Below are 13,358 nucleotides of genomic sequence, written 5' to 3'. Positions count from 1 at the left end.
TGCCATCACTTCAAACATTGAAAGCACCAGGAGAGTACTGAGTTATGCCCTGGCTGAGTGGGAAAATTACTTTCACCTCACTGCAAAGTGGGAATGTGTTATGTGACAACACATGGACTGTGGTGCAAATCCCACATGCTTGTACAGCTTAATGATGATTTGTGTCTCCCGAAATTTGAAATTAGCTGTGCAAAAGAGGTGTGCAGTGCAAATGAGACACGGGGAACTAACCCTCCGCCTGGGGCTAAACCCCCAGCAGTTAAGCCAAGAACACTATTAAATACCCACTCAAACAGAAATCTAACTGAAGAGGTCCCTAATATTGTAAGAGCCTTAACTCAGAATGCAGATGTAACCTTAGGATTCAGCTGAACCAAGTTAAAGTACCAAGGTTAATCTGACATATTTCAGAACCTTGGGGGGGGAAAATAGTTGTTAACCACCTGTGTTACTCAGAGAGTGGGTAAAGGGCCTTTTTCTCTGGGGGTGGGCAAAGAGCTCATCAGGTGCTGAGTGTCAGAGACAGGCACAGCACATGGGGAGAGGAGCTCCAGTGTCTCCAGCTCCAGCCAAGGGTCCAGCCAGGCCCCTCTGCTGACCCTGGGGGGATTGCTGCACTTGGAACTGCACCAGAGAAGGGCAGCAGTAACCAGTTACAGCTAAAAACTAAAGTATAGATGCATCAGTCCACGTCTGGGTTGGAGTTAATGCTGTAATTGCTAAACAAAGGCTGAAAGTTTATTTCCTGCTCTCACAGGCCTCTGGTCACAGATCAGCATCAAACAGCAAGGAGAGTTAACCTGGAAAACGTCAAGGCAGCAAAAAGCTCAGAGCACAGAACATCACAACTGTTTCATGCTGATACATGAGGCAGCTTGTAAGCAGGCCAGGCTATAAAGCATCAAAAAAACCCAACTTTTTCTCCTTTCCAAAATAAACAATCTCCCAAATTGAAGTGCTTTAGGCTACAAGGGAAACCAGCCAGGTTGTTTACAACGTACTGCAGGAATCCTGCTCAGGGCAAATCAGCTGCAGAGCAAATGAAAGCAGAGCTCAGAAGGCAGGAGGTGATCTCTCTTTTCTGTCTTTGGATGGGAACCCACCTCTGTCTGGCAGGGAACAGATCCAAGTTCCTACCCTGGTAAGTAATAACAGTGGTCCTCCCTGTTGTACAGCACTGCTGTACTTGTCAAACTGGGAAAAGCAGCAGTAACAAGGAGCTTTAAGGGAAACTGCAGTGCAAAGTGTCTGTAAATACAGCAAGTCCAAGGCAGGCCTGGAAGAACCACCTCAGAAAGCCAGTGACCTATTTACTGACTGCTCCAGAATTCACAGGTACACAGGGAACAGACTTTGCACGATGCAAATCACTGATCACCTGAGGCTGCAAGAAAAGTCTGTCCACCCATCACCCATCAGTGCTGTGCCTGGCTCCTGATTACAGAAGTTTGACATTTTAACACCCTTATAAGCTAGTTTGGTGTGAGGCTATAATATTGCCTAACTTTATTGAAATAAGTCATCCAGGCCTAACTGTCAGGATCTATAAGAATACTGTCAGAAATAAAACAACTGCCAGAAGATGAAATAAAACAAATCAAAACATTTCACCTCAAAGAAATGAAGCAATCAATGTCATTTCCTGTGGATGCTGCAAGCAGGGATTTGCCCTGCACAGAACCTGCACCTCTGACTGCAGCACTGGGCAACAAACAGGTCCAGACCCACTGGATGTGGAGCAGGATGAGGATGAGGATGATGCTGGATGTACCATATTGCTGTCAGGTGGGTTAAAAACCAGCTGCCTTCAGCAAATATCCCATAAGGCAGCAATTGTGCAGCACTTTAGTGCTCCTGTTACACCTAAAACAACTATTGTGCAGCTTTAACAAAGCTTCTTAAAAGCTCTTTATTAACAACTGAGCTTTGGAACACTTTGTTACTGATGGGTTACAGCGAGGAAGAGATGCTACTCACTAAGGACTCTTTGTTTTGGAGACACTGAATACAACTCAAGATTTCTTAAAATTCCAGAAGCTGTTCTTCCTGCACTCCTGGTTCCTGGTGCTCCCAGTGCCCTGCAGCCTTTTGTGCTGCCAGCTCTGCCACAGTCCTTGAGGAGGCAAGAGACCAAAAAGAAAGCTGAAGGACTGATCTCAAAGGAATCCAAATCATATTTTCCCCTCCCTGCCCAGGCACTCCATATCTTTCATAAAATAATTTCTAACACATTATATATCTATATCTATATCTATATCTATATATATATATATCTGATTCAAAGCTTTTAACCTCTGGCTCTTTTTTCCCCTTGTAATATAAATATAAAATAATATAAAACACTGGTAACTTCAGACATGGCACTGCTCTGTTCTTGTAAGGGACTCTCAATAACTATAGAAATTTATCCCCCATATGACCCTGAGGTCTTATTTAGGATGATTTCTGCTACAGGTGATGGCTCTTGCATTTCATGAGCCATTTAATCCTCAGCCTTCACCAGAACTATTCAGGCTGCTGGTGAATTAGAAACACAGACTTTATGGAACTGAACCAGATTTAATGGTAAAGCTTTAGAAACTTTCACACAGGCCACTGACCAGCCAAGAGGATACAACTTGTAGGAACTACTTACCTTAGGTAGGAACAGGAACAAAAAATCTGAAGAGCTTATTTTATTTTATTAGTGGTCCAAGCTTCTTCCAGGCAGTACCTCCTCCCAGAGCCTTGCTGTGCCTCCAGCTCACACGTTCTGTTCCTCCAGGCTTTGTTCTAGGAGCTGGGAGAATCAAACTCAAGGCCTGTGTGAATGGTGAAGTCTCATTTTCATTTACAAGGGGCCAAGCTCAGCCACAACAAGCCACAGACAGCAACTGCTGCCCATGTGGGGAGAGAGGAGGGTTCTGGTTCAGCTCTGAACCTTCTCCTCAAGCTCTGGAAAACTGTGTTAGGAGAGGGCCATGATCAGCTTGGCAAGAGAAGCAGAACAACAGCACATTTTGAGTAGCTAAAGGAACATGTCTCCCAAAAAGACCACCCAAAGAGTGTTTTTTGGAAGAAGCCTCTGAAGCTTTTACACTCCCTTGCTGAATATGCCTGAAGCACTGTTTGGTGGCTACACAGCCTTTCCTACTCACAAACACATTTCAAATTAGATCTGTGCTCACCTCTGACCTCTAAACCACTGCAGTTCTTAGTTTTATTAGTAATGGTTTGCTTGAAAAGGCAAAACACAAAGGCCAAGCCTGAGAAATCTGTACAAGCAACAAGCAAGTCCACCACACTCATGTTCTGTGGGGGGGTTTCTCCACCTCCCAGTTAATCCAGATTCCACAGCTGGAATGGGGATTGTGTTTTCATAGAAGAAATCAAGAAGATAAATGCTTAGAAAAATAATTCAGAGGGAATGCTGGAAAGCCCTCTTTGCCACTGCTTTCTCCCTGATTTATATGTGAGTTCTTTATCATAGATCTTCCAGCCCTGGTTGAAAGTTAAGGAATCACCAGTGGGGAGGGGCAGAGCACAAATATTCTCAAGAAACTACAACTCCTCCAGTGTCTGAATTCCATATCATGTGATTATACAACACATTGGCTTCTTTCAGAATATCCTTCTCAACATAATTACTCAAGACCCCAAGTCTGGAGTGTCTGTGGAAGTCCTTCACAAAGGTGAAGCAATTTTTCATTGGGCAGTTCAACAGTGTAATAAATCAATATGAAACAAGAGTAGCTATTAAAAACTGTATTTCTCCCCACCCCCACCAACAGTAACATTTTTAGTGAAAAGATTAAACCACATAAACACTTCACTTTTCTTCTTGAAAAGATTTACCAGCTCAGGAATGTCACAGATACACATGGAGGATTCATTTTAGGCCCATCCCTTCCAGCCAGAAACACCCCCACCCCCCTAAATTAACCCTTTAAGGGCTGCCCCCCTTTGCACCAAAAGTTAACATTAAAGTGCCTCTTAGGTAACCAGGTCAAAATTTAAAGAATCTTTTGGGCTCATTCCTGGTTTATTTTAGTAAAGAAATTTCTCATCCGGCCCCAACGAACAGGGGAGAGAGATTTACCTTCACATTGAACTTTACAAAGCTGCAACTGAATTAAAAGGAGTGTTTTCATAAATAGATGTACAGTTGCTCTCATTACACAGGATTTATTTGCTCAAGATAATTTCCTCCTTCTGCTCACAAGTCCATTCTTCCACTTGCACACAGTCCATGGTTTTCTCCAGCTTTTCCCCTATTTTGACACCAAAACAGCAGCCTGTCAGCAGAACCTCCTGCCACAAAAATGGTCATGTTGTCACAGTCAGGTTCTAGAATTGTCACTGCAAGTAATTAACAGCCATACCAAAGGAACCAGGGTCAGGTGAATGGAGTTCAGCTTTAATAGATTCTGAAACATCTCAAAGTCAGTGCAACCCACAGCAAAATCCAGAAGTTTTGTAAAAACCACCTGCACACATGAGAGAGAATGAAGTGCTTGGTTTTAGGCAGCAGTGCTAAAGACCATGTGCAGATTCCTGGACAGTCAGTGCACTTCAGGAATTCCACTGCAGGTTTTTCAGTCTGTAAATGTGTGTTTGTGTGTGTGTGTGTGTGTGTTTTAAGGCCCTGCAGCTACAAGGAGAGTAAACCTGAGAGTGTCACCTGTACACTCAGTGTTGGACAGCTTAATGCAGCTCCTGCCTCTTGGAATAGTGCCTAAAGAAAATGGGATTATCTTGGGATCCACAGCATTTCCCTATCACCAAACAGCTGCAAGGAGGCAAACCAGGTACAATTTTTCAAGCGACCAGAAACTTAGTTTATTAAACCCCAGTGCAAGCTGGATTTAAGTTAATGATCATTAATTTTTCCTAATGTGAGAGCTAGTCTTGTGCAGCAATTCAAGGGTTAAAGTGGAACTCTCTGTACTATTTTAAACAAGTTCACATATCCTCTATACAAATTTGGCAAATTCATGTCACAGCCATAGATCTCATTCTTGCAATTCCTGCAAAACATCTACAGCTCCTCTGTCAGAAGCAAAGGGAGAAGCCACCTGAGCAGCCAGGTGTGCCAGGAGCTCATGGCACAGCCCAGGAGGGCTGGGAATCTCCATGGTCCAGCCTAAACAGGTGGATTTATTGAACCAAATCTGCTTTTTGACACATGCTCCCAAAAAGAGCTCGAGGCCACAGAGCAGCTGAGTGTGGAAAAACTGATTGCATCAGAAACACTGCAGCCAAAAGGAAATCAAAAAACATGACTCCAAAGCCAATCAAAAAAAAAACCAACCAAAACAACCCCCCAAAAGCAAGCCTTTATATGTGTGTAGGTGTAATAAATATTGCAAAGCACATTTGTCTCCTTCCCCCCACCCCCCTCTGCAAGTCAGTGAGTATAAAGAAATAACCAATGCACCAAAACATCAGCTTCCTGCAATGAAAATGTTGGGAGTCAGCAAAATACCTGCAAGCCAACTGAAGGGAAAGCATTTGCATTGTCACCCAATCACAAGTTGCTTCCAGTTCTATGCAGCCAAATCAAACCCTCTTCAAGTTCACAAGTTTGACCTAAATAAGCACCACAGCATGAAAAGCTTCTTTAGAAGTAGGATGTCGAGAGACTTTTCTTTAAAATACAAAATAAAAACGCGAGATAAAAGGTTTTCCATTGGTCAAGTTTGAGAAAATTGCCTTCCTTTAGCCAACCACTGCCTGTCCCTCTGAGCCAACCAAAACCACCCCTCTGGGTCTGCCCTGAATGAACACAGCCCGGCTGAGGAGCAAAATCTGACAGGAATGGATGGCTGTGAGATGCATCCTGAGGGTTGGGCAAAGGGAAACAACATTACAAAGGAGAAGGAATACCAAGGAACAATTAGGGTGGGCAAAGGAACTTATTAATGCTCAGCCATCCTCCTCTCTCTTCAGGGATCTCACTGTCCTCTCCAGCTCTGTGTTGTTCAGGTGTCCTGCAGTTACTGCCTTCTGTCTTCTGTCTCTGATCTGGAAAATGCCATCACCACGTCCTCAGCACCTGCAACAACAAAGGGCACAGGAAAACACACCATAATTACTTCCTTCAAAGATGCAGTGCCCAAACTGTCACTCCACACATTCATAACATCAACAGGAAAGCAAAAAAGAGGAGAGAAAGAAGAGAAAGCTGCATTTTCTTATTTTTTGGGGGGACTGGCATTTAAAGTCATCTAAACATTTCAGCACTGGATTTAAAGTGTTCTTCCTTTGCAAGCCTAAGGAAATCAGTTTGGGTTTAAAGAAAACCAAGAATTCCTTGCTTTCACACATTTCTAAGAAGCAAGACTTAAAGTGTACAGAGGATTGTCACCACAGGCATGTTGAGATACTTTTTTTTTTTGCCTTGTAAACTCCAGCACTGCATGAGAAATTTATTGAGCTTCTCTGAAGCACGAGGACCTCGACTGCTCAATAACATTTGTACTTCCCTATGCATCACTGCCCTTTTTAAGTGACATTTAGGCATTCTTTACTGTACCTTTACACAGAGATACTCATTACTCTTTGCTTTTAAGGAACAAAAAATTGTTTTAATAGCCCAGCTGAAAGGTTTTTGCTATTGTCCCCCCCACTAAAAATCATTTAAACATCCTTTATAAACTAAGATGTCTTGAAAATGTTCCTTTCTCTAACAGAAGTGCAGTATGTTTGTCACACTGAAGGCTTTCATTTGCCCAGGAAGGAGGAGATCCAGCTTTGCTAAGCAATGTTTTCATCCCCAGGCTGCAGAAATCTTTTCCAGAAGAATCCAGTGTGTGGACTTCCTCAGTTATTGGATTTCTGTTTTCAATGGAGGCCATCAACTCAGTGTAATCACCAGCCAAACTCGTGTCCCTAAGCACAGAGAGAGGTTAATTACCTTCCCAGAACCATCTCCAAGTCTTTGCAAACTCGTGTGGCCTTTCAAGTGGGCATTGACAGTAGAAAGACCTGAATGGCTCGAGAAACACATCTGATAAAAGCTGCTAAAAACACTCCATGCTGAGCTCTCATCCTTCCAAAAAGATGCCTCGAGATCTTCAGAAGAGAAATCTGCTCTCTGGACCTCCCAGCTCTGGAGTGTGGCCCAGCAGGCAATTAAAGAGAAATGTCTCCAGGACAATATGGAAATAAAGGTACATCACACAGCAGCGTCAAAGCAGCGGATTAAATCAGTATATTCAGTCTAGACAAGACCTGGAAAACAACCCCTGAAGGGCTGAGTGCAGTATTTTTAATTTTTCTGGTAAAAATCTGATCCCCAAGAAAGTCAGATAAAAGGAAAAGCTTTCTTTCATCTGTAGATCCTCTCACAGCATTTATCTGATTAGAAAACATGATGAATCCTCCAGTCAGTGGCCATGTAATTTCTAAAAATTATGTCCTCCCTTCAAGAGATCCCAAGTGTTTAAGGGCAACAAGGACCACTCTGGCCTTCATTAACTAGTTCAGTCTGCTTGGGATAATTTCACTTAGGAAGTTTTTCTTCAAAGCTTCTCTGAAGGGATTAAGTGACAAACCAGGAAATGCTCAAAGCACCCCAGACTGCCCGTCCCAGCCAGGTAACTGCTCAGCTCCACAGAATCCTCTTACAGGGCTTTGGAGAGTTCAAATTCAACTCAGGAGGAGAATCAGCACCTAAAATTCCTCCAGCCTTTTTTACTTGAAGCATATCAAGAAGCAGATCTCAGCTTGGTGCCCCAAGCAACTTCTGCCTCTACACCTGCATAAAGGGGAAAAAAAAGACTAATAAAAATTCCTCATCTGTTTTAGTTACATGGATTCCATTTCCCAGTTATCTGATCTGCTCTTTAGTTGCAATATAGCAGGAAAAGTGGCCAAAAATGGTTGTAAATTCCCCCTTGCTAATGTCCTTAAAAGCTAAATCAATGCTCAGGAAATGCAGCCACACTTACTTGTATACACTTCACAATTTATTTGTTACATGTACTCAAAGGAGGAAATATTAAGGACCAAAAGAGTAGTTTGTTTTTCATATGTAGGACCCTTATCTTATATAAAACTACATCAAAAACTGCTCTGATGCACCCTCCTGCCAGCACTCAGAAGCCCTGCAGTCATCTCCCTTTTCATCTCCTCCACAAACTGTTTTTTTCCTTGATCAAAACATAAATGATATATAGCACCAGGATGCAGCTCGGAATTAACAAGCTGCCTCGTTGATTTTTAAAAATGCACCAGAACCACCACCTCTAAAAAAAAATAAATAATAATAATTAAAAAAAAAAAAGGATTTTATTTGCCAGGATTCTGAAAAAAACACCTCCCTGCTGAAAGAGGAGGAACATTTAGCAGCGTTAAGAAATCAGGGGCAGATAAAGCCCAACCCGTGGTGTGTTTTCTGTGCATCCCCCTTCGGAGAGGAGGAGGCTGGAGCAGCTGGAGTCGCCTGGCAACCACAAAATCACACATGACGTCAGGCCAGCCCAGGGATGAGCTGGATTACTCAACAGATGTTGATTGTTTTCCTGGGGTCTCCCCTTTCTGGTGTCTAAATCCTCACAAGTCCCCCGCAGACACGGGAAGCGCCGTTCCCGATAATCACGCAATAAACAGGGGCTGAATTCCCGCCTGCCCCCAAATCCCAGCTCCCAGCCCCGTTCCCAGGCACAGCAGAGCCCTTTCAAACACATGATGAGCAGAAATAGCTCTGGGCACAGGGGATGCCGGGAATGCTGCTGCTCAGTTTGGCTTTCACGGCCCAAACAGCCCCTGCTGGGAGCAGGGTCACCCTCAGCCCCCCCTTCCCATTCCCATTCCCTGGGCACACCTGGCACAGCCTCAACACCAGTGTCACTGTCAACATGAACTTCTGATACTGGGACATTTCCCTCAACTTCCAATGGGAAAAGAGAAAGGAGTACAAAAAAAGTCCAGGAGCAGTGAAAAAGCCAAATTTTAAACCCGTGTTCTATTTGGAAGACAAAGCACAAGCACAACAAAGAACAGTGTAAAAGTATGGAAAATGCTTCAATATCTATAGGATTACTGGATTATCATATGCATCCTAAAGGAATTAGAATAGTGGATGGAGAGTGGGTCTGGAATTCAAGATTTCAGCCTTTCACAGCCAGACAAACCACACTCAGTTTTACCACCAATGTAATTACAATGACTACAGGCTGTACCTGAATTCATGAATTAACTGCACAGGTATTTTTTTAGACCATAACATCATCAGAAAGCTGCTCCCTCTCTGATGGTCTTCAGCACTTCACAGAGTTTCCCACATGGTACTTTTTAAATTATAAAGGGCAATCTTAATCCAGAACCAAGGCGGGCAAACAATTCGTTAAGGAAAGGTCAGGGATTGTGTTTGAAAGGAAAATCATTGGGACAAAAGGGATCACAACTGTACTTTCTCAATGCTTGGCGCCTTTGCAACAATTCTACTTCAAACTTTCACAAATGAGCCTGGAACAGAAGAGTAAATCATAAACTAATGAAACCTGATGGCAACACAAAGCTGGAAAGTTCTGCCAAAACACCAGGGAGCAGTGAAACAATGCCCAGGAAGGAACAGGAGAGCACTGAGGACCAGGGGTGGCAGAAGGGGTTTAGCTGTTCATCTCAGAAAGGAAGAAAAAGAAAGATAAAGATTAGAAGTTATGGATTTCTGTGTCTCTTGGTACAGTTTTAAGCAAGATGAGTAAAGAACGGATTTTATACCCAATTCTGGATAGTTTTATTTCCCGTCCCCTCCTCTGTTGCTTTTGTTATTTGGTAGAACCACCAATGTTTTCATCTGCAGGTATCACGTGCAACTCAGCATTTGCAAGAGCCTCAGGCAACTGCCTTTAAAAACACAATTTGATTTATCATATAAAAGATAATAATATCTTCCAGGTAGATAAGTAAGTGGGTGGGTAACCCGAGGGCACAACACCCAACAGAAAACATCTTGCAGTAAAAACTCAAGCCTGTGCTCAGTTCTTTTATTCCCACATTAAAGATCAAATTTTACCCTTGGTGAGGTGATAATTTTTACAAAGGGGAAGACAAACTTCGTCCAAACAACAGCAGCCACACAGAAAGTTCCTGCGGGCTGGCAGAGCTGGTGGGGCCATGGGCAGCGGGGTCAGGGAGCAGGGTGGGAATGCCACGGACACCCCCCAGTGCTCCCAACCTCCCAAAAGCCACTGAGGGAGCAGGGTTATGTCTCAAGATATCCTAGAGGAAAAGAACCTGGGTGACATTTGTCCACAGAAACATCCTCCACATTTCTCAGCACAAAAGCAGGTTTTGTTCCAGCCCAGTCCTACAACCCGAACTCCCCAGAGCTAAATGAAACCAAGCTAACGAGGTGCTCATTAAGCAATTCTCCAGTGCCTGTGCTCATGTACAAACACAAACACTGGCAGAGAACGGGGCTGGGGCTTCTGTGTGCTCAAAGGAAGGCAGGGATTAAAGTACTAGTGAATAGAGCTGCTCCTGCAGTCCCACTTGGCTCCAACAACGGATGTTTTCCTGCTAATCAAGTAAAATAAATGTAAAAAGCAGAGCACAGGTTATAAAGTTAAGCTGCACATTGCCAAGAGCCTGTGGCTGAGACAATAGGACAGTGAACCAGGTTTACTTTTAGCACATCCTTCACTTCCAGTAATTAATGTATAGAACAATGACGAAGGCACACTTATACCTGACCTCCTGCACCTCCACAGCTTCTCTCTCCACAGCTGCCTCTGTTCTGGGCACACATTTCCACACTGAAATAGAGACTTACACATAAACCCAATTAAATATTCCCCACCTTCTTTCATGAGCAAAGCATTAATTGCCACAAACTTTCAGACATGCAAATAGTTCTCCCACTTCTTCTGCCTTTCCCACTTTCCCACCCTCCTCCTTCCTAGAAATTACCAATAATTACCTGGTAGCACATGTCCTGTCTTGGAAGGTAATAGTGCCAATCCTACCCCACTAACTTCCAAAAAAACCCCTGCTGTGATTATGTTCCCTCTGCAGTTGTTGGGATTGCTGAATTCAGAGTTCTTTTACACCACCTGGACTTCAGTCTTGGCAAGCCAAGATGAGCTGAAGGTCAAACGGTTTTGCTGCACAGCAGAGAAGACCAGAGACATCCACTGAGCTCAGTGTGTTCAACTGCTCATCAGCTCACCTAAATTCCACAAAATTGCACCAGGATGACTGACACTGATGCTTTCCCAGCAGGTACCTGGGAACAGGGACATCCAGCCAGGAGGACACAAGCTGGATTAAAACCACACTGCCTTAACACAAAGGAAGATGCTGACACATCTACAGCTGCTGTTTCCAAGTGCTCTCTGAATGATAAATAGACACCTGATTTGTTTGTAGTCACCTGCAGAATTAATTAAGCCCCAAAAGCCTTTAAGAGATCAGAAGGTTTAGCCTGTTGTGAATTTTTAAAGGCTGCCAAATTAAAAAAAGAAATTCTTCACTTCCCCCAAGATCCCTGTACACACACATTTCTTCAACCACCTTCAAGCAACAACCTTCTAAACATTAACTCTTCCCTGAGATTCCCTGTGTTGGCATCCTAGTCTGGCATGCTAAAAATACACCCTGCACTGCTGAGGAGCAGCATATTAGAACAAGCCTCGTGCTCAACAGAATAAACCCACACTGATGAGAAGAGCTTGATCTCCACTCCTCCAGCCCTCTCTCCCATTCCATGAGCAGGGTCCCCTCCTCACTCCACAGCCAGCCTGGGGTGGGTTTTGGTGCCCCACCACCCAGCAGGGGACGTGTCTGCAGCTCAGCCTTGCCCTCCCTCCCCAAGGGACCATCTTCCTCCAAGAGCCAGCACGACACTCCTGTTGCTATAGGAACACCAGAGCTGCAATCACCCAGGTCTCAGCATAATTCCCATCTCCTGCTTCCAAACTGCACTGCTTCCATTTCCAGACCTGCCAGAGCCCAGTGCCAGCCCACCCTTCAGGAATGGAGGGAACTGGGGAACAGGAAAACGTGGCTTTTATGCAGGAGATGCCCCTCAGCAGAAAACTTCCCGAGAGGCACTTTGCTTGTCCTCAAAAATATGTGAGAAAGCCTTAATTTCACCATTTTGAGCTGGAGAAGCCTAAGGAGTGTGAGCTGCCTTAGCTCTTGCTGCAATGCAGGCAAGACCAATATGTTAATATCCCAAAACAGCTCCTGATTCCATCCCCTCTCTAGCACACACACTGGTTGAACAGAGATGCCTCTGGGTTCCTCAGTTATTCTTGGAGCCATAAAAACAAAGCAACAAACAGCCCACAGATGCCAGATAAAAAGCTCCCCAAGGAAAGAAAAGCACCCTGTATTTTACACTTTCCTAAAGGTGTTAACAACACTGCAGCAATGACTGAAAACTAAAATGGTTATAAAAGATGTGAGCATGACTAATGTTAGACTCTTAATTAATACTACATTTAAGTATTAAATACCTCATTTTGGAGTTTTATAGCCGTTGGTTTAGAGTTTTATAACTGTTGTTCAAGCTTTTCTGGGTTACTGAGAGCTCATCCCCTCTGCTACCAGTTCACCTTTCAATGGATAATGAAGTATTTTTAATATATCAGATAAGCCTTCTCTAGAGAAGAGTATCAAAGTCAACACACTGAGGGACTCAGCACTTCCTGAGAGTCTGGAATACACTGAAAAGAAAGGGCAAATAGAGTTGGAATTGAAAAGAAAGAAAAAAAATTACTATTTTCAGACTGGAGTACATTTTCTGGCCGTTCAAGATCCCTTCACAGATCTGTTGCTCCAATATATGTTGCAGCACTAAATGTGAAGAGTTTAGAACACAAATAAGAAAGATTTGCACTGATTTCCACTTGATATCTGCTCCAACACCTTAGAAAGGCTGGGATATATCTCATTACTATCTGATTTACACAAAGATACTCTGAATAACTTTTGAGCTGCCTGTCAGGAAAACAAGATTCACTCCAAGAGCAGGCAATTCTTCAGGAGTGGAGGTGTTCCAGATGTAAAGGAAATCTGTAAACAATCCTAACCCAGTGATCTTCTACATCTGAACAGATGAATTCCTTTTGAAAGCAAGATAAGAAATAAGGAGATAAATAATATAAAGTTCTTCTCTTCCAGTAAAAATAACCACAAACTCAAGGAGAGGCTTAGCCTTCAGGCTCACTTAGCAATTAGACAGGTATTCTAAGATGCTTCTTGATCAAAATTAGCCATTAACTTCCACTGCTGGCCCCTAAGACAACAAGCAGAGTATCAGGGAGGAACTTCAAATGTCAGAGATATTGTTATTAACAGGGGCTCACTGAGGGTTTATGGCACAAGCCTGAATTCAGCAGGGACAGTGTCAACTTCTTTCTTCAAGG

At 43.5% G+C, this 13,358-nt stretch overlaps 1 protein-coding gene across 3 annotated transcripts in view; it reads right to left on the bottom strand.

The window, feature by feature from the left end:
• Positions 1–4,002: 4,002 nt before the first annotated feature.
• Positions 4,003–13,358, bottom strand: part of CTNNBIP1 (catenin beta interacting protein 1) — a 33,062-nt gene continuing 23,706 nt past the window's right edge. For all 3 annotated transcript variants that reach the window (XM_027703032.1, XM_027703034.1, XM_027703033.1), the window contains one exon: positions 4,003–6,034. In XM_027703032.1, coding sequence (XP_027558833.1) covers positions 5,976–6,034 — 59 coding nt within the window. In that variant the 3' untranslated portion in view covers positions 4,003–5,975. The remainder of the gene's footprint in view (positions 6,035–13,358) is intronic.

The sequence above is a fragment of the Neopelma chrysocephalum genome, unplaced genomic scaffold (assembly GCF_003984885.1).
Source record: "Neopelma chrysocephalum unplaced genomic scaffold, ASM398488v2 Primary Assembly neopelma1_200, whole genome shotgun sequence".
Taxonomy (NCBI): domain Eukaryota; kingdom Metazoa; phylum Chordata; class Aves; order Passeriformes; family Pipridae; genus Neopelma; species Neopelma chrysocephalum.
Note: the sequence above shows the minus strand (reverse complement) of the source record. Positions and strands in the feature narration are given on the sequence as shown.